The sequence below is a fragment of the Solea senegalensis genome, linkage group LG18 (genome assembly GCF_019176455.1).
Source record: "Solea senegalensis isolate Sse05_10M linkage group LG18, IFAPA_SoseM_1, whole genome shotgun sequence".
Classification (NCBI taxonomy): domain Eukaryota; kingdom Metazoa; phylum Chordata; class Actinopteri; order Pleuronectiformes; family Soleidae; genus Solea; species Solea senegalensis.
Genome location: NC_058041.1, coordinates 16,711,264 through 16,738,291, shown reverse-complemented (window position 1 = coordinate 16,738,291; position 27,028 = coordinate 16,711,264). Strand labels below are relative to the sequence as shown.

Sequence of the window (27,028 nt, the reverse complement as noted above, 5' to 3'; positions counted from 1 at the left end):
TCATACACAAGATAGTTTATCAAAGTGTTACCAGCAATCCACCAGTTTTACACTTAATTCAATGTATTAAATATGTCTGTGTTCAGTGTTTAAGAGTTTGTTGTTTTCTGCCCATAAAGCAGCGTAAAAATGTCTTTAATTAGCTGCTATTAATCGTCCTGATTAGACTTTTTTGGAATCATCATTCAGCCTCCGTCTATTTTACATTTTAACAGAAGCATGTTTGGCTGAGAGAGCAAACTGTTTGCACTTTTTTCATCTGGAGAAAGTGGAAAAGGTGACAGGGCATTTTTGATTTTTTTTTTGGATGGTGCACAGATGACAGCTTACAATGTAGCATGAAATCGGCTCACATCCTCGCTTTCCCTTCTCCCGCCCTTGTGTCCCCTGAGATCAGAACTGAAATCCAATCTCTCCCTCCCTGTCGTTCTGTCTCTCAGGCCCTGACTGTGTCAGCTGCTGCTGCTCACTTGCTCACGGCGACAGGTGGCACTTGGACAGATGCAGCCTGAACAAAGGCCTGCAGTCCTCAAACATCGGACCTGCTTAAAGTTCAGTTCTGTAGTCTGTGTAACGTGGTACTCCGGGACAGTAACAGTTGATGAAAGCCTCTATATCTAGATAACCTTTTTATCATGATGCAGTTTCTGGCTCTACTCCTCAGAGCATTATTATCAGCGTGACTGCGTCTCTTTGTTTCCGTCTTAGTGAATCAGTTAGGAATTTAATGACTAATAAGAGCGTCTTGTTTTTGTTTGTTTTTTTCACGATGATACTCTTCACAGCTCCGGTCCCTTGCTCCAATACTGCGGTTGATTATCGTGGGAAATATTGGCACCTGTGGTTCCGGAGCTGAAGTCAAGTTGTGCAGCAGACAAACCAGTTTGTGTGTCGCCACTTGTGTGTGCGCAGCAAACACACCCTTCTTGCAAGAAACTTGTTACTTTGCTCTATCAGAGTTTCAGGGGGATGACTGTTCACACAGAGAGTGTCGTCCAGCTGCATCGTTACCATAAGTCATAGTTCAGATTTTGTTTTTGAAGTGAGGTTGTGAGGCTGTACTGACATAGTCATTGCTCACCGAACCTAAAACTGTAACCATGGCTGCCAGCAGACACACACACACAAGGGTCACCTCCATAGGATCTTTTTGTTTGAACGTAAACTAAAGTTTGTGTCTTAAACTGCACCAAATCCGAACACTTGCGTTCAGAGTGACTGCAGCGTGAGTTAGGGATGCATGATTATGACAAAAATGAAAAGAAATTTTTATGGAAAGCATATTTTTATTGCACTTAACATGAACAATAACTTTGAGCAATGCTTTCAGTTCCATTGTTGTGCTACACCTTATCACATCTGCTGTAATAACTCTATAGATATTAATATCACCTTTTAGCAAATGCTAAATTAACAGAGCACTGCTTTTGCTGCCACATTGTGCTACATCCCAGCTAACATGCAAATATTTGCATCTAAATACAAACATAAATAAGGTTCTTATTCACCTGAGTATTTTCCGGAAGCAAAATATACATAAAAATGAAGGACTAACTAAAAAGAAATATGCCACAATGGAACCTAATCACAAAGTACAACCAAATGAAAGCAATTCAAGCGTATGCAGAACAGGCAATAACCTACAAGAAACACCAGCCTGTCGAGATTATCTGGCTTGAGAGACGAGCAAAGGCCGCTCACTACATTTCCCCCAGTGCTAAAAACTACTAGGGACTCTTCCTGCACGAGTACTCTACTGTTTTCCCAGCTTTGAAAGTCGTGGCTAAGGGTCTCTGATGTTCCCTCCACCCATGCCGTGGGTCCTCCTCACTGTCAAGGTGGGTGACTCTTTCTGGTCCATGGTGGGGAGAGGATCTTGGTGTAGTTCCCTCAGTGGTCTTGAAGAAGCCCCTCAAGGTCTTCTTTTTCTTTGAGGTGGTTGGTGCATCCTCTGCACTCTCCGCAGTCTCACCATAGGGATCAGTTGGGCATGGTCAATCAGTCTTATGAAACACATTGAACATCCATATTAAGAAAGTAGATGTAGATGACGACACATTGATGATTGTTTAGCACGTTCAAATCAATGCCATTCATTTATAATAAATACAATATCTTTGTTATTACAATTACTGGCCTGGTTTGGTGCAACCTTGTCCTCACTGATATATCTCAGCTTGAAACGTGGCTCAAGAGCAGCATACCTTGTGTTTCAGAATCCTTGTATTTTTCAGACCTTTAGTCTTGATGGTGTTTCGTTAGATCTGGATCATCAGTGTTCACTTTGAGGATGGAGGAGCTGAAAAGGTAGAGGACTGGCTTGACTTCAGTAAACTATGCCAGAGGACGGAGGGATTTGTTGATTGCTTCCAGGACATCAGTGTCCTGCCATGTTGGGGATAAGGTGTCTGGACGTTCTGTCAGAAGACATTACTTGAGAGCCGGCCCTCTGCTGCTCCAGGACTGGAAGTTTCAGCTCCTTTTGAGCTCATGCTCGCACATTTCTACGCCTCCAGCTGTAGGAGAAACTGCTCACTAGCTTTTTTGCAGAATCCGAGGATCTCTCGTTGCATTCTCTAAAAAAACATCATATGTAAAATTAAAACATATGATAAAACCCTGTACACACTTCCCTTTTAAATTTTTAAATCTTCATGTCATCCTTTAGAAAGATATTTTGCTCCCTTTTTCTGTTTTCTGTCACTTGAATTGCTTTTTGTAAATGATAGTCTCCGTCATATTCTATTCTTACTGTGTTCATATAATAAATAAGCAGAAAGTACATCAAGTTTAATGCAAAATGAAATATTAATTAAATAATATTAAGAGAGCAAATGATCTTATTGGGGATAAATCTGCCTCCTAGCTCTCTTTGCTCGTCCTATTTACTCCACTGTATTTTAATGTAGGTGATAATGGAGTTACTTTGTTACTATTTAAGTAAAAATGCAACCAAAAGATGGGCATTTATAGCTACAAAAAAAAAGTTTTCTCCAGTGCAAGAGAGCTAGTTAAATTAGTGCAGGGTTCACAGCACGATGAGCTGAGAGGAGCAGCCTCGATACTAATATTATATACTAATATACTAATAACACACACACGGAGTACTTGCTGCCACTTTGTGATAATAGATGCACCACGAATTAGGCTGTCATTTGTAAATGGAATCTTCTCTTTAGATTGTCATTTTAAAATCACGCAAATAGTCGAATACTCGCGTCCATCCTTTTTACTAACATTAATGAAATTGAATGATTGAGTAAGCGTCGTGATCGGAGCTGAAGCTGACTAAAATCTGTGTTGTGTTGTGTCGGTCGTTTGACCCTGGAGAGAATGCTTAAAATACTGTTTTTTGACCGGTGGGAATTGAGTGTGAATGTCAGTTTTTCATAACACTGGAAGGGAAAAAAAAAAACCTGAAGTATCCCTTTAATGATTTATCCTCAGCGCTTTCTATGCAACATGCATATGACACAGAATAACTGCTGTATGCGGTGTGTGAGTGAGGACAACACACTTTTATGAGTGAACAGTGAAAGAAGACAACACACTTTTATTAGTGAACACAGTGGAAGAAGGAGAAATGAGGATTGAGGTCAGAGCAGTGATAGGAAGTGGAAGAGCGAGAAAGGGGGAAGTTTGAGGGCTTTTCTCAGTAATGTGTGGGGACAGTTGAGCAATGATGAGTGCTGCAGTCACCACTGACTTTACTTAACCCTTCACTGCCTCCTCTGGTTGTGACCTTATCGCAACACGCGGCAGCAGATCATTAAAGCAGTTCCCTGATCGCGTTAACAACAACAACAGTGTTTACTGACAGTGAGTTAGAACGAGCTGGTTCCGATGAGACACCCGTCGCAGTCATCGTTATCCCGGGATACTGCTCACATTCATGAGTGAGGCAGTCTTCCATCTCGGCTGTGCTCAGCCGGCCACTGCGCATGCGCCAGGCTGACTCTCCGCTAATCCGCTGTTAGGAGGATATTGCATCCCAGTCCACTGCGCTCCGGCTCTGCGAGGAAGAATTAAAGCCCCTGAAAAAGGATCTGAAACCGGGGAGTGGGGTGAACTGGATCATGTAGCTATATCCTTAAAAACACAGGAGTGTGTTTGACTTGATTTGCGGAAATGGACGGAGCGGTTTTTGCATTTTGAGCGCTGTTAAACATCCGAAGCTACAGCGGTGCTGCCGGGGCGAGGATGTCTCCTGATGTATGACAACAACACTCAACATCTTCTGGCCAAACGCAGGAGACGTGACATGAACGCGGGCGGGACACACGCCGTGGGACGATGGTCACATTTGCGGGCTGACTGCTGCCTTTCTGGAGGATCCACTCCACGGTTATTTCCACGCGTCCTAACCGCGCATGTCGCCTCCTGCACGGTGCTGTGACTGGCCTCTGTGCCGCTGTGTGGAGACGGACACAGAACATCTTATTTTTTTTTATTTTGTTTTAAATAGAATTGCTTTAAGTAGCGTGTAGCGCTGCGGTTGTTAAAGCCCTCGTGTGAGTTTGTTATCGGTCATTAATCGACATGTAACACTGACTGACTGTGGACAGCAGAAGTGGGCATTGGAGTCCACGCGATTCATGCAGCGATGCCATAATAATCAGCTAATGATAGTAAATGCAGAGCAGAGGGTGATGGAGCAGTGAGTGGACTAAAGCCTTAGACCTTTTTTTTTTTTAAACTCCTTCAAGTGCGTGCAGATGTGGTCACAGTGGCAGATATAGGCCTGCACTGGAATGATACTTGTTTGGCCTGCACAGACTTGCTCTCACAGGCTGGTGAGTCCACAGAAATCCAAGCACAAGTTGATGAACCCGGAACGTCTCTTGCACTTGCTTCGGCGGATCACTGCGGCCTGAAAAGGAACCGTTCTCACGGTACGTTGTTGAATATGGAACATGCATCGAAGCCGAGCTGTGAACACGTCCACGTCATGGTTGTTGTTAAAGTTTGAAGAGCGGCTACATGGAGACCTGACGCCCTGCTGTGTGCACGTTCAATCCTCAAGGTTCTCCTTTGCTTTTGTTCTTTTGAAAGCCAAGAAGAACAAGAAGAATCTCAGAAGAAGAAATTAAAAACTCCTGTGTCAAGGGATTTGGCCTGGCGGGAGAGACGCTGCTGGGGTGTTTTACTGCTGAACCTCCACAGCAGCTGTTGGTCACACTGGAAGTCTGAAAGATGAGACGGGAATAGTAGCAGGTGTGCGAGTTTGCCAGCACCCTAACCCAGGAAATGCAGTGCATTGATTTGTTTTTTTCCCCCAGTGCCCACATCACTAATAATGAGTGAATATATTATGTCCCATGTCTGATCTTGATGTTGCAGTGACACTCGCACCCTGAACTCCCGAGTTTTCCCACAGGTGTACCGCGTGGTATGATATGCCGAAGAAACCGTGAACATCTTTTTTTTTCTTTTTTTTTTTAACACACACATGCTGCACGCGCTCCAGCGTCTGTTGAACTTCTAAAGGGAGCAGGCATGAGATTGCACAGACTGTCGGCACGTGTGCAGGGGAACGCAGGAGGAATTATTAGTGGCACTGTGGACGATATGGTGCAACGCTGTCCGGGCTTAAAAGTCTACACGAGGAAGAGTTGTTATGAACCACTGCTGTGAGAGAATTGTGTTTTCTTCTCTCTGAGACCATCTGCTGAACTGGAACTAAGGCCCAACACAAACAGTTACTGTTTGAATCAACACAGCCTTCTTCCATGTGGGAAATCTTCCCTGATCTGTATACTTGATAAAGTGTCAGTTAGACACATTCTTGGAGCATGCTTTGAATCCCCTGGATTGGATTTTGCAGAATGTGTAAACAGGAAGTTGACAGCAAATAGAGACACATGCTTGCTCGTGTTGTCCAAACAGCCCTTTTTAGTGTCCTCCCAGTCAGTGTGTCTCACTGATTACAACTGTTGATCCCCTTGTCAACGTTTGTACTCCGGGGGGGGCAAACCCGAGCAAGCGAGACCTATCTATCAGAGCACACTCACAGTCTAATAACCTCTCGCCGTGGCGATGGGTAGCTCAGCCTCATCGCTCACTGCAGAGACCGAGTCGGACCATGGCTTCCGCAGCACCCCCTACCCATCGTCACCCCCTGTGGGCTGGCTCAGGAACAGCCACAGCAGCCCGGTGTGGGGCTCCAGCTTCATCACACGTCAGCAGCAACCGCTGCCACATCGAGAACGCAGGTAAGGACGGGCACTGGATCCAGCTCGGCAGGAATGACCCGGTTTGGCCATCTGTTGGAGAATGATATAGGACTGATGTTATTTTAAAAGGCATAGTTCAGGTGCTTTTGAAGTGTGGTTGTACAAGGTACTGACATAATAGCACTGACTGCGCTGTGCACACAAAATCCCAAAAATCTTGTTTCTATGGGATTTAACGCAAGCTTGCAGTCATCGTGTATCATCACTGCCATCTTCTGGAGTTATTGCTGACTGAATATTCAATAACTCTACAACTACAGATGAAATCCACTGTTATCAAAGCTGATCCCATCAAAACCTTCGTTTGGATGTGCTTCTGTGTTGCACTCAACATTTTACTAAGCTGGATTAAACCAAAATCCATCCCATACTCTTCTCTGTGAGCACATCAGTAAAGTGTGTGCTTCAGTTTAGTGCTGCTGTCCAGTGCTGAGTGGATTGCGTGGACTGATGAATTGACCCGACCTTTGTGAGCCCAATGAAAAGCAGCCCAGAGGCTAATTAGAAGATGAGTTTCACTGGTGTGGCTTTTATCAGGCTTTAAGACCAGCTTTGATTCAGTTATGTTCATTTTCAAAGCAGTTTTTATTACTTTGCGTTTCGCTGAAACGAGAGAACTTTGTTTGTTTTTGATTATTTTATTTTTTTCATTGAAAACCCGCTTTTCTTTAAAGGTCGATCTACTTCTCTGCTCCATTCACAAAAGTGTTTTCCTTCAGCTTTTTCACGTCATGTCTCCCGGAACAAGCACAGGTAGTTGATATCGACCACTTAGTAGCGTATTAAAGTTGTTGCTGAGTCACTCAGGGCTTTATGCTCCGCGTGTTAGTTATTGATTCTCAGAGAGACTGATCACATTTCCCCACAATGGATGTCATTATTTATTCAATGTCAGTGTTCGGTTAGGCTTTCATCTTTCGTGATTGCTATCCGCTGCTGTCGTTTAACAGTCAAAGCAGTTTCCACCACCTGCTCTTAAGATACAGTCGCTGCTAGCTTTAGCTCATTCTTAAGCAAGTTGCCACCAAACCACAGCAACATACATGGAGAAAAGTCATCGTCTACTTAGTCGACCATTTCCTTTTCCTTTTATTTAGCTAACCTTTTTTTATTCCCGTTGTTGTGTATGTCGGTAGCAACAAACCGTCACCACCAGTCAGACCCACCAAACATCCAAGGTCAGCTGACCACATGAACACATTGGACAGTATGATATGTTAAGTGCTATTTTCAAGTTATTTGTGAATGGGAATGATCATTAATAATTCATGTGAGTTAAACTTTATTTAAACTTTATTTTGAGGCTCTCCCTTGAAGAACTGCATTTTCCCAGTCATTACTGGACCTCATGATAAGAAAGGACATTAAGATTTGTCTTTTTACTTTAAAATGCTCACTTAAATATGTTACAAATACATGTTTTATGATAATGTGTCATTTAAAACCTGGGTGTTACTAAAATTGTTACCAAGTAACACGTTTGAACTTACTTATAGAACTTAGAACGTAAATAGTTTTTTCAATTCAATTTTGTATGCAGGAGTGAGCAGTTTATAAAGCGACATAATTTAATTTCCTTTCAGAAAAGGCCGCCTTGAAAAAAGGTGGTGAATATTCAGGGTGTCCATAAAGTCTCTTTACAATTTAAAACATGTATTACAAAGGCAGTTGATAAGATATCTTAACCAGATTTGTTTTATTGTAATCAGTAGTTGTCAAAGTTTTTTTTTTACCTCATTTGATACACGTTTGATTAGTTGCACGAAGCACATCAAGACGGTACTTGATTTCTTGCCATGTTCGCTGTAGCATAGCCTCATCAATGGTGGCGATGGCATCCGACATCTTTTGCTTCAACTCAGTAATGTCCCGTATCTTTGTTCGATACACAATATCTATAACATAACCCCACAGAAAGAAGTCCAGAGGAGTGATATCTGGTGAACGTGGTGGCCAAGGAATTGGCCCATCCCTTCCAATCCACCGGTGTGGAAATGTTTGATTGAGGAACTGATGAACATGCAGTCCCCAATGCAACAACAATCTCTTCCATACTTCGTTCTGTAGTTTCGCTGAGTCTGCACATCCGGTTTTGTCTCAATAAACCATGATACACGTTGTGCCTTCTCTTGAGGAGTAGCCATTTTTTAGGGTTTCATTTAACAGTACCTCTTTCACCAACAGGATACCTGAAACACACAATTTCAATGTGATCACTAACTTTGATAAACACTGATTACAAGAGAACAAATCTGGTTGAGAGATGTTAAATGTTGAGATTTTAGACATTTCCCTGGTAATTGTTGGAGATTAACACGCATTTTTAGGATTGTTAAGTCTTTTTAACTGATCTACAGTTCTGCATTGTTGGGCTTGATTCTCTTCCTGTGACGGTACTCTGACCAATCGGGGGCCGACAGTTTGACAACATGAAATGAACATGTTTTCAGGTAGCCTCTGTGCTGGGGACATGCTCAGCAAAGTACCTCATTCACACCAAAAATTTTTATCTAGACTCTAATACACTAGTGTCACATTACATATGACTGTGTGAGTCCACAGCCATTATAGTGGATTCCCGTCCTCTCCAGAGTCCAGACTCAATCCATGAGTCTCTGCTGTCGCGGCGTGATGAATGATGGTGTTTATTCCACCTCCATTGTGCTGGCTTTTCCCCCCCCGTTGACTGGATTTAAACCGGTCCACTTGGATTGGACCAGCCTGGCCACTGGTGTGTTTATGTCTGAATGATTTCAGCACGTCTTCTCTTGATGTTGCGTGTGTGAAGACAGCGCCGCGTCAGGACAGTCCTGCAGAATAGATTTGGCTTACAGGCTTTGTTTTTCTTCAGACACGGAGGATTGATGCCGCAAAAAAGCCTTTTGCCATCGCAACTGACACGATTCCAGATTTCCCCACTGTTGTTGCCATAGAAATGTGGTGTTTTTGTTCAGTAACCTCATTTATACCTGGCGGTGTCACACAGAAACATGTAGCATCAGTAGTATACTGACATTTAACCTACCAATTACTCATATTTTGAGTGTGGGAAGTTTGTGTTTGAACTAGAGGAAAAAAATGTAAATCACAATTTTTTTTTTGCTTAGAATTTAGATCATGATCATTAGAAATGTTCAGTTAAGCATTCAAGTAACGTGCCAAACACTGTGGTTTCTTTAGGCCCTGCATATTGGTTATGATTGTTATTATTGTCTTTGTTGTTATTATTGTAGTGGCTTAGGTGACATACAGTATGGCGTGTTTCCACTAGCTCGACTCGTGACGTCGTCAGTTAAAAAGACTTAACAAAACGTGAAAACGTGGGTTCATCTCCAACATTTCGCAAAGGAAATGTCTGAAATCTCATCATTTAAAAGAGGAGTCTGATGTATTTAGTGACCTTTTTTTTGGCACAAGTTTGGGTCGGGTGGTTGTGTGATTCTAGGTCACTACCACCTGGGTTTTCATCTCCGTCCATGTTGTATTTATTTCTCCTTGGCGCACACTTTCTCCTATGTTCTGTGCCGCACTCACTCGGCACTGGTGCTTGTAAACTCATTTACCCCCTCTCATACGTTCGTTTATTTGCAGAAGAATCGTTGCCATTTAGAAATGAGAGCATGCGTCGGTGGGAAACGAGAACGCAATTTGTTTTAACCATTTATTGTGCAGCCCTAGTTTGAACTGTACAAACTGGAAACGGAGGCTGCATCAATTTGTCAAACTTGATTTTTGAAAAAAAGTGACAACCCTAATAGAAGTCTGGACACATGGAAAAATAGATTCTAGAGACTTATCAAAAGACTTTTCTTATGAAATTTGTACCTGCCTAAGTCTATGCGAATATGTTTTATGCACTTTATCTTGCTGCTTGACAGCCTTTTCTGATTGTCTGATATGGAGTCCATAGAGAAAATAGACGCAGGAGTCCATTACTGCCTTGTTTGGTAGGTTTGTGTCACTTAGTTTAATCTGGGAAAAAAGGATCAGTAGTATTTGTTTTTTGATGCATGAGTGAGTACTCAAGCAAGGAAGACTCACTGTTTAGTGTGTGTGTGTGCTCACATTGAGTGAACGAGACAGAGAGGGAGCTGTGTGTGAGTGCGTAACCACATACATTATTGATACTCTAATGCGTGTGTCCTGCTAAGTTGGTGGGGTGAATTGCTCGTTGCTGCAGTTACTACCACACTCAGCTAAGCCCTGAGCACGTGTTACGATTTTCATATACCAGTATGAAGCGGTACACCCCGCTCAGCACTAGTTCCCTGTTCCGAAAACGTTGTCTAATCAGATAATGTGGCAAACATAGGCCTTCATTTGTTCATTCATTCATATATAAGTTGGCCTCGGGCTGAAGGAGGTGCCTGCAGGAACCCTTTACCACAGTGGCAGGAAACGCCGTCACCCTGACCCATGAGGTTCCTGGCAGCCCCCCGTTTGCTCTTGTTTTTGCTCCATGCCACTTCTTGTTTGCTGAAACCCAGTCAGAGTTTCCTCCATGTTCCGATTTGGAATGTCTGAAGGTGTCTCCAACACTGACAGGTTCAAGCATCAAAAATAAGCACTGCTCAGTTGTGAAATATTAACTAAGGGCACAGCTAGAGGTCAGAAGCTACTGCTATTATTTCTGTTCTGTTCCTCAACCAGCATTTTTATTTTTACTGTCTTCAGTCTCAGTCAGGAGGATTCTGAGTTCACTTGATGCGCGGTCATCGGGGGTTGAGGCTTGAGGACAAGTAATCTGTTAACAACAACACTGTTCTTTCCAAAACACAATGACCTTCATGTAATGCTCCACTTTCACATGAGGGAGATATTGCATCTGCTTTTAAAACTGCTCTTATTGTATAACCAATGTCTTTGCCTAAGGGAACCTTTTTTCAGAAGTCTCGTGTGTAGACTCTTCCTGCTCAGTATCCCTCAAATATAAATATATAAATGCCCCAATTATCATGTTGTTTTTCCTCGTCAATAAGGCTTCAGTGTCCCGAAGTGTCAAGCTGAGTATGTAGAAACACTTCGTGTGCCGCTGAAGTGTGGGCTCTAGATACTGATCTTGTACAGAGTTGTTGTCTGTGACCAGTCACAGTTGGTTAATGACTCATATTATCATCATGGCTCATTAGCTGGCTAATAGAAACTGTTCATCTGACTCATCATCGGCTCTTAAGAAAGACAGAGAGGCTTTAGAGAAAGCTCCAGCTCTATGGGTAAGACAAATCCCATAATAATCAAGTGATCAACAACACATAATATGAATACATTTTATCTGCAGCACCTTCCAAGACACCCAAGTAGGGCTGCAGCTACTATTATTATTATTGTTATTGTTATTATTATCATTATTATTGTTATTATTATTAACGGTTCTTCTGTCGATTCATTTCTTTTTTATTTATTGTGTGTTTCAGAAAATGTTGAGTGGAAATGTTGTTTTCATCCATCCATCCATTTTCTACTCTATTTATCCTCCACATGAGGGTCACGGGGGGGAGCTGTGACAATCTCAGCTGACATAGGGCGATAGGCGGGGGTCACACACTGGACAGATCACCAGTCCATCACAGGGACACATATAGAGACTAACGACCATTCACTCTCACACCTATGGTCAGTTTAGAGTGTCCAATTTACCTCACTAAATACAGTGTGGTTGCAGATGATGGCTGTGTGTCAGTAAATGCTCGCTGTGTTTTAAATGGTGATTTAAACTCTATTGGTGAGGTGCATTAATATTAATGGCATTTTCGAGTCTGGGGCCAGTCACACTGAAGGCCCTGTCACCCACAACACACAGCCTGGCGCTGGAATGGAGAGGAAGTGGTGTGTTGGGGTAAGGGATTATGTGATCATGGGAATATTTGTGGGAGAGAAGTCTTGCAGCTGTATTAATACAAGTCTGTTAAACTATGGCTCCGTGACGCACAGGATCTGACATAATCTGATACTCTTATTTTTTTTTTTTTGGCTGATATCGGATCGGGACATCCCTATTTTTTGTTGTGTATTTTTATTTTCATTCAAGTAAATCTTTTAAAATACTGGTATCAGGCATGAGAATGCTGCTTTGGCAGTTAGCACATATTACACCACGTGTGGAAAACGGACTTGCCCGATGGTAACTACTAACTGGTAACTCTGATGTTGCTGCTATGCTGGTTTCTCACTAAGCGTTTTGGAGAGTAGACTCTTTGAAGTAGTCTCCTGAAGTACTTTATGATTATCTTTCTTCAAGCATTGACAAATGATCCAGAGGTCACTGGTGCTCTTACTTAAGTGAATTCTGACTAGGAGCCGGTACTTAACTGCATTAAAAACCTCAGTGCAAAAACAGCTCTTTCTGTTTCTTCCTCTCTCTCTCTCTCTCTCTCTCTCCCTCCCTCTCTCCCCCTCCACTGTAAGCAGTTGGCCTCTTGCCCATGTCTGCGACACTGGGGAACAGAGGAGCTGAAGTGGGCACTTTTAGAACAGCTCCATTGAACATAGGGCCAAGGACAAAAGGTGTACATGTGTGTGACTGACTGAATATTACGGCAGCACGTGTGATTACACTGGTCAATATTGATATTAATATTCATTGTTATGAAATGCAATCTTTTTCATCATTTTTGATCATAGTATACTGCATAATAGTTTATTTATTTCATATGCTTTAACATTTAACAGCAGAACTCTGTGTCAATCAAGGTAGAAGGGGCGGAGCCATTTGTGTGATTGGCTGCTTGTTTTTTTTAGTGAACTCTTTAAGTGAGACACCTGATGCGCCACAGAATGAACAAATCTACCACTACATTTTGAAAAAAAAGTAAGAGTATGTTGCTCCAGAGTCAACTACGAATGTCATTTCAACGTGGTTTGTCTCTCGGGTCAGTTTGGTGAGTGACATAGCATTGGTACCCGCTTTGGGTGGAGTTGTCACTTCAGTGTGTTTGATAGCGTTAATGATGTTTGACAGTTGGCTGTCTGTCAGTGTTTGTGTGGTCTGGGTTAGTAACGCAAGCTGTTCTTCACTGCATGTGCGCGAGTGTGTGTTTCACTCTGTCATTGCGGTCAGCTGGTCGGCTATCTCTTCTCACCTTAGTCAGTCTGGCGTTGAGGACCCCATCCTTTCTCTGGACTCTGGACAGTCTTGTGTCCAGTGTCCCATGAAGCACACGTCTCTTGGAACAGGTGGGAATGGAGGCCTGAAACCTCTTACTCTTTCACCCCGGTTTTCTTTTTTTCATCATTCAGATTCTCCCTTAATTCTTGTAGTTTTGACTTCCAAAAAGAACCTGCTTTGGGAAAATCATATTTCTTTATCCATGTTGCGAGACACTTCACACACTTCAAGTTGCCCTTCAGGAACCCCTAATTTACTATTTCTGTCCCCCCTTTTGTGCACACGTGAGTCTTCGATCTGTTTCAGGGCACAATCAAAATTAAAAGCCAATGCTCCCTAAGAGTACATGTCAGAGTCAAAGGACTTCACACACTGACTTCTATTGCTCTTCATCACAAATACCAAACGATACAACCCTTGGGCAAGGAAGCTATGGACGTGAACTCGTTAGACTGAAACTTTATTTTCTGGCCGCAGCCAACGCCAAAACAATAACAACTTACGTTTCAGTTCACTTGTGCAATCACCGCACAGAAACACACACATAAGCACACCCAACTCCTGACTCTCTGCCAATCACAATTACACAGGCACTGTCACAGGTTACGGAACTGATTGACAGCCATGGCGTGATCACGGAACACAGCAAACCACTTTGAGATACAATCACAACATCAGGCACAATTAACACTTCTGCCAGAACAACAACAGGCAAGTTCAAACTCATTGATGAATCTTGGCAATTTATATGCCTGGAGATTGTTACTTGGCGTGAAGTATTGTTTTTGGTGGCTCTATCTGTCTGTCTGTCTGTCTGTCTGTTTGTGCTTCCACACTTGCTTGCAATATGAGCAACAGAGGCTTGTTAGAATTTGTGATGGACACACATTGCCAAAGAATTCTGACCCTGAGGATTCGAACACACACCCTTCAGACGAGCTACCGTTGCACCACAGAGTCTGTTACACATATAGGCCGACAGAGGCTTGATGTGTGAACGGGAGTCTGCCATCTCTGATTGTCTCAGATTTATGATTCCCTGAAGATCTTGGGGTTAGACCATGGTTCACCTGCGCTTGGTTTATATGTACTCTCCAAGTTCGCTATAAATCAATTCCTGCATTTTATCTTAGTCTCTCATCTTTTCTTTGTTAATGTTCAACCTCGACTTTTTATTTGACATCCTATTGATGATATACCAGCTGTTATTTATGGTTATTTGGAGTGATGATGTGAGAGATAAAGCTTTGATTCATTCAGCTCTATCTCCATTTTTCTCTCCCCCTGTAGCTCATGCAGACTCACACACTCTGACACACACTCACACCAACACATGTACAGGGATATACACAGTATCAGCCAAAACATACTGGGATATGATTGTTTTTAGAATGCATCTTGATGCCTCGTGGAGTCAAATTGAATTATGAGACCAGTGATGGTGCATAGCCCCAATGTATTAAGCCGGCAGGCAAAGCAGGCAAAAAAAATAGATCAACTTCTTTGAATTTGTCTTGACTCTTTGTTTTGTGTTTTTCAGCCACTCTCACTCTCCTGGCTCCATGGCAGCAGCAGTGCGAGGTAGTGAGTGGTCATGTGGACGCTGTACCTTCTTAAATGCCGGTGCAGCACCTCGCTGTTCCATTTGTGAGGCACCACGCCAGAAACCCGACCTTAACCAGATCCTGCGGCTGAGCAGCACTGAGGAGCATCGCTGGGCCTGCCCCCGCTGTACACTCAACAATCCACAGGGAACTGGATCCTGCTCTGTCTGTGGCTTTGGACCATCCCCAGCCACTCACACACCCCCTACCACCACCATAGCTGCCACTGCCAACGGCCTCCCATCTGCGTCAACTGAACCGCCAACACCCACAGTCACCTCTAGGGTTCTGCCTGAGCCCCATGGACAGCATCCGGCTAAGGAGGAAGTTCTATGGCGGTCTGAGAGTAATGGAGATGTGGACGGCCTGGAGGGGCATCACTCTGGCTGGGCTTGCCCCCGATGCACACTCCATAACACACCTGTGGCTCTGTCATGTTCAGCCTGTGGTGGTCCCAGGAAACTGTCGTTGCCTAAAATCCCCCCTGAGGCACTGGTGGTGCCTGAGGTGCACACGCCTGTGGCGGGGTTTCCGGTTCATACAGCAGGGGCTGCCCCACTGCTCATAGACTTAACAGATGACTCACCCCCAGCCCCACCCTGTGATGCTCAAGATCCTCTCCATGTCTCCTCACAGTCCCTCTCCTCCCCTTTCGCTACTTTCTCTTCGCTCCAGAACAACCCGGTACCCCGCAGCAGGAGGGAAGTGCCCCCTTCAGGGCGTCCACCAAATCCGGGCACCAGCACTCCCAGTCCCACCTCACCTTCAACGGTCACCGTGCCACCCCAGCCGGGCCCACAGCGGCCAGCCAAGCCCAAACATGCCCAACCACAGGAGCCCTTATATCCCAGCAAACGCCTCAGTATCTTGGAGGAAGAAGACCCTCAGCACCACCCGCTTACCCCCCACCTCCCTGATGCTTCGTCAGCCACTCCCACATGGAAGTGCCCGAGCTGCTCATTGCCTAACCCAGGTAGTTCATCTAAGTGCGAGGCCTGCCGATCATCGCGAGCAGGTTCTGACCTCATTGACCTCGTAGGCTGTGAAACGGTACGATTTACCCCGGCCAGCCCCTCCAGCCCAGACTTTAGCACCTGGGCCTGTTCCAAGTGCACCCTTTGCAACCCTACAGGAGCACCTAAATGTTCAGCCTGTGGTTCATCCAAGCTGCATGGCTTTCAGGAACAGCAGGCGCCCCTGCCCCGCTGCTGTACACATTGTGGCCTCCTCGCAGGGTCCGGTACTGCGTCCTGCTCGTGCACATCTTCCCCTTCTTCGTACTCCTCGTGTCATAAAACGTGGAAACAGACCCGGGCCCTCCCATCTTCCTCCCCGGCCACTGCTTCTTCCAGTTCCTCCTCTTCTTCTTGCACCTCATCAAGCCTCCAGGAGAAGATGGGACAGTGGAGCTGCCCTGCATGTACACTGCTCAACGACATCAAGACCAAGAACTGTGCGGCATGCCACACACCGCAGCAGTACCTCACCCTTCGCAAAGTTATGAAACCTCTGAAGAGGAGGGAGAGCATGCATGTTGAGGCCCGTAGACGAAATGATGAAGGCGAGGCTAAAGAGCTGTGGGAGAACATAGTCAGCTTCTGCAGAGAGGTAAGAGTGAAGCAGGGCAGCACAAGAAGGCACCAACGCTTTCCTGACACGTACTTCCATATTGATGCACTTTCTACACTGCTCTGTGTTCCAGCATGCACATTCACAGGCACGGTTGTAGCTTTTACACACATGCCTACTCGATCTCACATTCCATTCCAGCATTGGCGATTTCTCACCAGGCGTTCGCCGCTATTTGTATTGGTCGCACGTGGGAACTCACGTATCTCCTTATCAAACTAAAAGCAAACGTCCATGGCTGTGTTATCTGGACATGCAGATGTGAAAGTGTGACTCAGGCTTCACTTACAAGGCCTTGAGTCTGTTTATAATGGAATCTGTCAATCTTGTCCATAGAAGTCCGCCAAAGTCCACTTGAGATAAAGTTAATTACCCAGCTATTACTGCAGCGGCCCGCACGGACCCTGTGTAGACAAACACACCTCCAGTTTGCATGGATCGCAGTGCACTGGCTCCCTGTGGCACAACACTCTCCAGTCCAGTTGGAGGGGGTCTCTTGTTTTTGTCAAAGATTGATCAATATCGACCTAATTTAAGTATTAGTGGAACTGTAGCCATGTGAAGCAGCTCTCCACAAACGTGAAACACAGAAAGCATGACCTTGTGCTACTTGGGTTTCTATGCCTCCTTTAAATCCTGCTCACAGCTTAACCTACGTTCCTATTGCATATATGTATTACACAGGCCTGTAACGATACACCAAAGTCACGACTCGGTTCATGTCGGTTCGTTAACAAACACTGTTAGAAAATAAACTGAACTAAACTCCATTGTGATTTATGCTTAGGAAACAAACTTTCTGTCTGTGCCATCAACCACAAATATGTAAACATTGACCACATAAACCACAAATTAACTCAGAGTTAATGTTATGTAAACATATTATGTTGTGAAAGTTAATTACTGATTGAACTTATTTTTTTTGGTTCGTTTTTTAGACAACAGGAAGTTTGCCTTTAGCTTGTTTAATCCGTTTTGGGCGCGTATACTCCGCCGTCGTCAGAACTGTCACCTGATGTTAGGAGGCAGAGTTAGAAGTTGTTACAACAGCTGATAAGGCACGTGCCTTAATGTTGTTGCTATGCAGAATTGGAAATTCTTCTTCAGAAACACCATCATGTCCACATTGTCTGGTGAGAGGTTTCCTTTGCCTTTTCCAACTGCGACAGGTTCGTGGGTTATTAGAGTGTCGCCAGTTCAGTTTCGATATGCCTATCGTTACAGGCTTTGTATGGAATAAACCCGTATCCATGCACGAACCTAGATTGTCGTTTGATGTTGAAAATGCCCTTTGGTCGAGTTTTTCTTGACCTTTTCTGAGTGTAGTGCATCGCAGGGTGCTTGTCACTTTTGTCCCACCCCTTCAATTGTTGTAATTTCAGAGAAATGCTAATAGGCTTTGTCACTGCCTTTGTTTGCAGGGACATTTAACAACCAGTGGGTGTATGTTGGCCGGCACTAAATGAGCTGCAGATACTGAGAGTCTAATTTTCCAGACTACAGCCCCTACCCTCCGCCAGAAGGAAATCACAAAATTCAGAAATTAACTTTTGCAACTCTTGTATTGGGAATCTTTAATGAGACCATATGATGTTTTTTTTTCCCCCCACTTCTCCAGCCAGACATCCTCTATTATCTTTGTCAATAAGGTGAGATTGGAGACACATGAAGACTGTAATGTGGGACATGTTGTCTGTGCAGTCTAGGGCTAAACTGTTGGTATTGCAGAATCCAGACCTTTTTATATTCAGGTTTTTTAGCTGCAGCAGGAGGCTGTACATTGTCTGGATGTATAGAATGTAGGTGTTTGATGCCCACTTACTACACCGCCATTGCACTTGCAGGTTAACAATGGCAAGTGAGCTTCAGAGTGCATTATTAATGCTTTCTTTGAAGGTCATAGGGCACACTGCTGTGAGCGTGGGAGGGAAGTTGGCTCAGTAGGAAGGGAGGATATCAGAGATGCCTCATCGCCACTTTTCCCTTCCTCCTAATGTAAAACATGATTTAACCTACTCCTTCTTTCATCGTCTTTCCCCCTCTATGTTTTACAGCACTCTAGCTCTACCCCTCTCATCAAAGTACCATCTCCTTTTTAATCCCGTATCCTTCATCACCTTCACTCTTCGCCTAATTTATTCAAATATGCTTCCGAATTGTCACCCACCGCATCCCGTCCACCCCCACCACACCTGATCCTCATGACTGTGAGTGCAGGAACTAAGGTGAACACAGGGCTGTTCTATTTTTAGCTGCAGAGCGGGAGAGGAGAGGAGCAGAAACGATCCACTTTTCCTTTAGTGAAGGAAATCACTAACGGCATCAGCTGCTGCAGCAGGACTCTGAGTGTTTGTATCCCCCCGTCCCCGTGTTATCAATTCTGATACTGAACTTATCACTAACTCATATCTTAAATGCAATACCACAACAACTTGTATGTCATATTTAGATTGTAACAGCTACATGAAGGTGATTATTGATATTAAAGCCCTACAAGTTAATAAGTAGAACATTTTCTTATCCTGCTATACTGTCCCATATACTGCATATTAATATAAACTCTAGGAATAAACAACAATTGCTTTATTTAGTTATTTATTTATGTTAAATAAAAGACCTTTTAGTCTTCAAACAGGTCCAGTAACGTAGCAGTAGCAAGACTGTGGTTAGACCACAGTGTGAGATCATCTGAGCTGTGTCATACTGAACACCCCCGTGTGCAGGTATCTGGTGAATGTGAATGTTGATTTTTCTTCCTCTTCCTCTTCTTCTTTTACGGCGGTCGGCGTCCCCGGTTTAATGGCGCTTACTAAAAGTGAACAGTGAGACAGTTTTTAATCAGATGTGTCATCGGCTGAGAGACGGGTTAATGTTCTCAGGTTAATGGACTCTGATGATTAAAAACAGGCAGAAATTTGCCGGTTAATTACCAACAAAAATCGCTCTCTCGCCGTAATGAACGCAGTAAAACTCTAATGCGAACATCTTTTAGAAGCACTGAACGGTGTCCCGTCTCCTCTGTGCGGCTCTCAGATGGAGTGGACCGAGGCTGCGCTTTGCTTTCTGCTCTTGAATGATGTCACGCGCCTTCTCAGGTGTTTACAGCAGGTTTCTTCCCCCACGATCACAGACACAGCCTTCTGCCCTTCAGCAGCCCGCTGCAGCTCCACTGTCACCCGTGTGCGTAACTGTGCGCTGGATTCATTTAAACTATTCATGTCACCAAGAATCCTTCGCCTCAGGATGGGTGTTTTTAAGTGCTGTATATTATTATTATTATTATTATTATTACGTTTTTTAACGATAGCAAATTTCAACATTTTGCGTGCAGTATAATTTATAAAATATAGGTCTGTGAATCACTTTCACACAGGGAGATGAAGCAACAGCATGATCATCAGAATCAGAATCAAAAAAGAATTAAGATTAAAATGAAATAAAAATAGCACAAAGCCCTTGTTTAAAGAACAATGACAAAATGTACAACATGTACATGATACAATATGTCAGTGTTGATTCTGCCTCCGCGCATTGATCCATGTACGGGAAACTCTGGAAATGTTAGCTGCACACGCTCCAGAGCCCCGCTAATTATGTTTATCTTCTAATTTCTAATTAACCTCACGCTGACGTGCTCCTGGGGGCCCGTATTATGCCCAGGGTCTGGGTCTGGCCTGTGTGTGTTGCCTCGTTCGGGTTGAACTAAGAGCTAACAGATGAGTCAGCAGATTTGTTACTTTGCCGTCTATGGTGAAACATCACAAAATACTTTGACACGCTGCTTTTCAGATACTTGACCTGTTCCTGCTCAGTTTGTGGCAACAAGACGTCAAGCTATACAGTATATAGTATATGTGAGGTCTACAGTAAAGTAGACCTCACCTTACATTCTTATCAGTTTACTATTATATAGTAAGTTATTGTGGTTCTATTCCTAATGGAAACACAAAAACAGTGTCTCACATGTGTCCTCCAGGACCGTTTAACGCAGCATCACTGCTGTGTTTTTCTCATGGGCCAGGAAGTTGATTTAAAGTGACGTCTCTGCACGTGTCCAGCTCAACATCTGTGTTAAATCCACACGGGCCTGTAAAATGAATGTGATTGAAGCTAATACAAGAACATAAGTCAGTAGGTTCGTCAGGGTGGAGGAGCAGGAGCAGTGTAGAATGGATTCTGTCTGGTAGCTAATGCTGCATTCTGGCTGGGAAATTGGATTGCGGGGAACGGCCACTCATCAGTTTGCTTCACTGTGCCCCACCAGTGGGGTGGTGCCTCGGTTCCGTCCCCTGTCTGGCTTGCAGCTGGCAGAACCCACTCGTGAAACCACAGATAGATAGAGTTGCATGTGTGTCTATTTGTAGTTTGTAGAGAGGAGTTTTAGATGGCTAGATAGTGTGTCAAATCAGGTGTCGTGATCTGTTAAGGTATCCACGGAGTGTACAGTAGAGAGTAGGGTTGCACCAACCCATTATTTATTCATTCATTCATTCATTCATTTATTTATTTGTCTTTTTGGTTAAATGCTATGACATTACACATCCCCCCCCTTTGTTTTTTTGCCAATTAGGAATGAACAGGTTTTCAAAATCATGACTTACACTCGCGACGAGCCATTTGGGTCCAATCGCTGCTGTGCTTCAGTGGTAGAGTGGGTCATCTTCCGTCCATAAGGTCAGGGTTTGATCCCATGGACTGCCCGTCTGCATGCCAATGTGTGATAGGTCATGAGTGCCGACTGTACTGGACTAATATCAGCGTTGATACTGTAGGCGCTCATGATTGTGATATTGGCATGAGATAGGGGCGGGAAATGTTTTAACAATGAAATCATGACTTCATCATGACTTTGTACATTTACTTTTAACTATAGATTTTATATTAGGAATGCACTGAAAATCTGGCCACTGAAGCATGAAAATAATTGTTGCAGCTCTAGAATTGACATAATAATTTCTTTCGGTTGTTTGGTTTGAGCTAACAGTTTTCATCCCTATTTTGTATCATGTGTTTCAAAGTAGTTGAAACACAGGGGAAAGCACTAACTGCTACTTTTACCGTGAATTATCAGTCTTACGCATAGTGCTTTTAAATTTTTAACCACAGACATTAGGGGGTGGAAAGGTTCACAAAAAAAAAAGAGTCCTTTATCAGTCCCACAGGGGGGAATTCCTTCTCCATCCTCTACTAGAAAACCCGCCAGTGGGCAGCCACTGATTAGTGCAGCAATGGGGGTTGGGTACCTTTGCTCAGGGGTATTCCAGCCCTCAAACTGGCAACCCTCCAGTTACAAGCCAAGTTCCCTTTCCACTAAATGAGATATTCTTAAGGACATGTTGTGCAATCATGCAAAAATGGAATCTTCCACTTCCAATCTGCCACAGTTGTCATGTCATCCACCACTTTTTTACATCGGTCTGTCCCAAACATTATCTCCGTCGTCACTATTGTTCTTTTCGAACGAACGGAATGGACGAAACCCTCCACACGTGCCCCGGACAGTGACATGTGTACGTAACAGGACGGATGTTTGTTCTTTTTGTGTGAGCGTCAGTCGAGAACAGTGGTCAGCCTGAGTTTCTTTGGTATTTTCGACTTTTCAACTGAACCAAACCAAACCGTTGCACGCAGCATATCTGCACGATGGTGTTAGATCTTATCAGCTCCCGTCAGACATTTTTTGTAGCCTCGTAAGAGAGCAAACGCATGACTCATGAAACTTTCCTGTTCTCCAGAATTACAATTATCTTCCAAAATCTCTCTTGAACCAAACAGTTCAAATGTGATGCTTCACTGACAGTGAAAGAGGCTCCTGTGGTGTGGAGTCCTGCATTAAACCTGGTGGTGGAGACTCTGCTTAGTGTCACATTTGTTGTTCATGTTGATATATAATTCCACTGTCCCTCTCCTCATTCCCCTCCCCTTGTCTTTCATTCAGAACACGGTGAACTTTGTGGATGACAGCTTCCCCCCGGGACCTCGCTCCGTGGGCTTCCCAGAGGGCGACAGCGTCCAGCAGCGGATCAAAAAGTGGCTGCGCCCCCACGAGATCAACTGCAGCAATTTCAAAGACCGAGGCGTCAAGTGGTCCGTCTTCCGCACACCGCGGCCGTCTGACATCCTGCAAGGTCTGCTGGGAAACTGCTGGTGAGACTTCAGAAGTTTTTATTCCTCTTTCCTCTCAGTGAAAGGTCAGAGGAAGATGAAACGGTCAACAGGCGACTTCTCTCACACTCTGTTTTAGATGAATACCGCAGTCTGAAGCCAGGAGACTGTGACAGTGATGCAGTGAGACAATAAGAGAGGAAAAGTGAGAAATGTGAAGGTAGGAGAAAAGGGAAGTAGGTTGTGACGAAATGACAGATAATACAGGAAGTTGGACAGATGTCAGGGAGACGGGGAGATTATTCACGGACATGTGGCTTCATCTCTGTGCCCTTGCTCTGTTTGTCCTTTGGTGCGTGTTTGTGCGTCTGTGTGTACGCACGGCGTTGTCCCAGTACAACTTTTCACTTCATCCAGAGAACACACACACACACACGCAGCTTAGCAAAAATAAACCCTCCAAGAGCACAATCCTCTCACTCGTGACAGAATCTAACCCAAATTCTTCCTCCCGGGCTGCATCTCTATCACCCTCACACACACACACACACACACACACACAACCTTGCCCTTATAACCAGCAACCGATGGCAGCATAAGAAAACAGTGTCAGTCACCCGTGTCCTTGACTACGGCTGCAGCACAAGCCAATAGAGTCACATAATGACTCAGATAATAGGATTTTCATTTCATTCTGTTGGGCTCAGGTCATCAGCAGCCACTTAAACTGCTGAAATTTAGATTTCCTACACTTTGATTTAGAGCTTGTTCTTCTTTAAGAGTAGGGAGTTATGAATTCCGAATTCAAAGTCTTCCGTGACAGTACAGATTTAGTTATGAGATAGTAAACAGCTTAGACGCAGATGCAGAAGTGTTTTCTCGTCTTGATTTACATTATGCTGAACGGTTACCATGTCATTATTCATCACTAGTACCACATAATCCCGCCTGCTGTACCCGGACCGACACACGCTGTCAGGTGACGCAAAAGGACTATTCCATTTACCTGAAAGTATAGTGGCCACATCACTAATAGCAACAGTAGCTCATTAGTTTGGTAAACCTGTAGCTGTGTTGTTAAGAAGGGGGTTGAAACACGAGGTTTTCACACCTGCCAGACTCGCTACGATTGGGGGTCGCAACATTCAGCCACTCCCAGCTTGCTTTCACACTTTCGCACTTTAGTGAAACGAACCAAACTTTTTGAATCTGACAACAGTGAACTAGAAAACTGGCTCATGTGTTGGTTAATGCAGCTGCATCAAATCCTGTGGTTTTATGCTGCAACAGTGGACTCACACATTTCTCCGTGTGCGTATGTTTTGGTTGGGTTTACCCACAATGCCCTGCGTTTAGGCTGATCAGAGTTCGGTTGCACAGTCACACCTCCCCAAACCAACCGGACTCAAAGAAGCGAACTCTGGTCCGTCTAAAAAAAAGTAGGTCTCGGTTTGCTTCAAGTGAACCAAATGCAGGAAGCGGACCACAACACGGGGAATTGTGGGTAAGCACAACCAAAGCATACACGTGTGTAAAACCATAGCCGCAGAGCAGTGCCGCACAAAGACAATACAAGAAGAAGCGGCGGTTCAGAACGTGAAAAGGACAGTTTTCCGTGGTGCGTTCTTGGCACACGAGGGGAACACGATATTCAAAAAGTTGGGTTTGCTTCACTAAAGTGTGAAAGCAAATTCAGACCGGCTGAATGAATCGAACCTGAGGGCACTTTGACACCAGAGCTGTTTGGTCCGGACCAGAGTTTCCTGGGATAGTCCGCTTCGTTGTGTGTTTGGGTGTGAACTCTGGTCCGCCTGGGTCTCTGTTTGCCTGCAAGTGAACCCTGGTGTTGTTTGCTCACAGTGGCAAAACGGACTATCCAGCCAACCAAAGAGTGGAAGTGGTGTGAGGACAGCTCATTAGCTCTGTGTCGTTGTCCAGGCGAACCAAACTGAATGAAGGTGTAAAATGTCCCCCGGACTATCTTGACGTGAAAGCGCCCTTCGAAGAAATGTATGATCTCAATCTACATTTTCATCCTAAACAAAATGTTCACTTCAAAATCAAATCTATTCCTTTGATGTTGGGTCCTCGTGTCCTCAGCTGTGTGAAGAATTAGCATTTTCTGATGAGGCGGAATCTCTGATGCAAGCTCATGAGGCCAACTGCTTTGTTTTGGCTGCAGGGTGAACAGAGTGTTATGTGGAGGTAACCAGAAGAAACTGTTCGACTCATCAACTTCTGCTGATGCTCAGTGGGAAATTATTCATGGATGTTTTGAAAAACTCTTTCATGATATCGATTTGATTCCACAATTTCCATAAATATTTCCTTATTTTCTGTCGCCGTCAGCTCATTGTTGTCCTCGGTCCTTGCTGAACCGACATGTCTGTCCGTGGTTGATGGAGTTCTTCTGTCCTCAGGTTCCTGAGTGCTCTGGCGGTGCTGGCGGAGCGGCCGGAGCTGGTGGAGAGGGTGATGATCACCAGGACCATCTCTCCAGAGGGGGCCTACCAGGTTCGGCTCTGTAAAGATGGGACATGGACGACGGTGCTGGTAGATGACATGCTGCCCTGCGATGAATATGGCTACCTCCTCTTCTCCCAGGTCAGAAGTAGAGAGGATTATGGGGACACGAGTGTGTCTAGTTTGGTCTGTAGGGGGAAAATAGTGAAAAAAAACATCCAAATAATCATGTTTACGATGATTATTTCACGTCATTTCAAAATAAAAGTTTATTTTGATGCAAAATGAATCTATTGATGGATCAAAAATATACAGAAATAACTTGATATTAAGTGATGTGCAGCATGAAATTGATACTGATTGGTATATAATACCTCTGGGGTAGGGCTTCACAAGGTAGGTTTATATATAATATAAATATAATAGTATAATATAATATTATATTTATATTATATATATATATATTTATATTTTATATATATGTATATATATATATATATATATATAAGTCATGCAACAAATAAAGAGCTCACACACAAACGCCGTCCTGTTTTCTACAAAATAAATTCAGTCTATAGCTGTAGTGAGGTAGAACGTGGACATACACACACTGTTCACTAAATACTTGAGTTCACACATTGTACGGTATAGCATTTGGGGACGACAGAGGCTCAGTGGAAGATCCAGATGTTTGTTCCCGGGCTCTGCTCGTCTGCGTGCCTGTGTGTCCTTGGGCAAGACACTCGCTCCTGCCGGCTGTGCCCGCAGTGTGTGAATGGTGTGAATGATAGGAAAGGTGCTGCACATACATGAGCTCTATGTGTGTGTGTGTGTGTGTGGGTGAATGGCAAAAACTGCAGTGGTCATCAAGACTAGAAAAAGCACTATATAAATCCAGACCATTACACTGACCTACAATACAGCAAAACACTGAATGATCTATGATCTCCTGTGGTATTATAAGAACTGTGACGTAATGTTTTGGTTCATTATGAAACTTAAGACCTAAATTAAGACGAATGCATTTATCCTAATCATTTTCAATAATGAATACATAATACACACATAATCCTGTTCACTCAGAACACTTTATTAATCCCAGGGTGAGTTTCTAGTTGGCTGCTCCTCAGTCGTTCTGTCAGGGGTCAAAATAACCCACAGAGAACAGACAAAGAAATTCAATGAACAATATAAGAAACAGGATGAAATAGATAACATATGTTGGTCCTGCGATGGACTCCAGCGACCCACATGTGGAGGATAAAGAGATAGACAATTCCCTTAGAGTGTCCCTTATCTAATGATAAATAAATATACTATATTATGAATAAATTCTAGAGGTGTGTACAGATACCAACAAGCTGTTTAATTGTCATATTAAAGCCAACAGCAGATTTGTTACACGGGCAGAAGAATATTGAAAATGAAAAACTAAGACAAAGCAAAAACTAGACGGGAAGAAAACAGAGGAGAAAAGAGTTATTGGGTACATTTCTCAAGTGATCCATATAAACCATCAGAGGATTGTGATTTGCAAGATGATAAGAGGAAGATAAACATGAATGGTCTTGAACCACAACCGTGCATTAAAAGCCTCACACGGAGTGCACCGTCTTCTAGCCTGACTCACATTCCCACTGGATCTTTTCTCGTCTTCGCAGGCTCAGAGGAAACAGTTGTGGGTGGCACTGATTGAAAAGGCTCTGGCCAAAATCCATGGCTCCTACTTCGCCTTGCAGGCAGGGCGCGCCATCGAGGGCCTGGCCACACTCACCGGAGCTCCCTGTGACTCCCTCATGCTCCAGGTCAGCTCCACCAACCCCCGCGAGGAACCCATTGATACGGACCTCATCTGGGCCAAAATGCTCAGCTCCAAAGAGGCCGGGTAA

At 44.0% G+C, this 27,028-nt stretch overlaps 1 protein-coding gene across 4 annotated transcripts in view; it reads left to right on the top strand.

The window, feature by feature from the left end:
• capn15 (calpain 15) overlaps window positions 1–27,028 on the top strand; it is a 53,286-nt gene that overhangs the window by 1,695 nt on the left and 24,563 nt on the right. For 3 of the 4 annotated variants that reach the window (XR_006358294.1, XR_006358293.1, XM_044014756.1), the window contains exons 1-5: window positions 3,957–6,212; window positions 14,879–16,550; window positions 22,510–22,718; window positions 25,097–25,280; window positions 26,801–27,024. Coding sequence is in view for 2 of the 4 variants with exons in the window: in XM_044014756.1 (XP_043870691.1) it covers window positions 6,037–6,212; window positions 14,879–16,550; window positions 22,510–22,718; window positions 25,097–25,280; window positions 26,801–27,024 (2,465 nt within the window). In the remaining 2 variants the exon portion in view is untranslated. Of the gene's footprint in view, window positions 1–3,956; window positions 6,213–14,878; window positions 16,551–22,509; window positions 22,719–25,096; window positions 25,281–26,800; window positions 27,025–27,028 lie in introns of those variants that run through there. The other variant, XM_044014757.1, reaches the window with a different exon arrangement.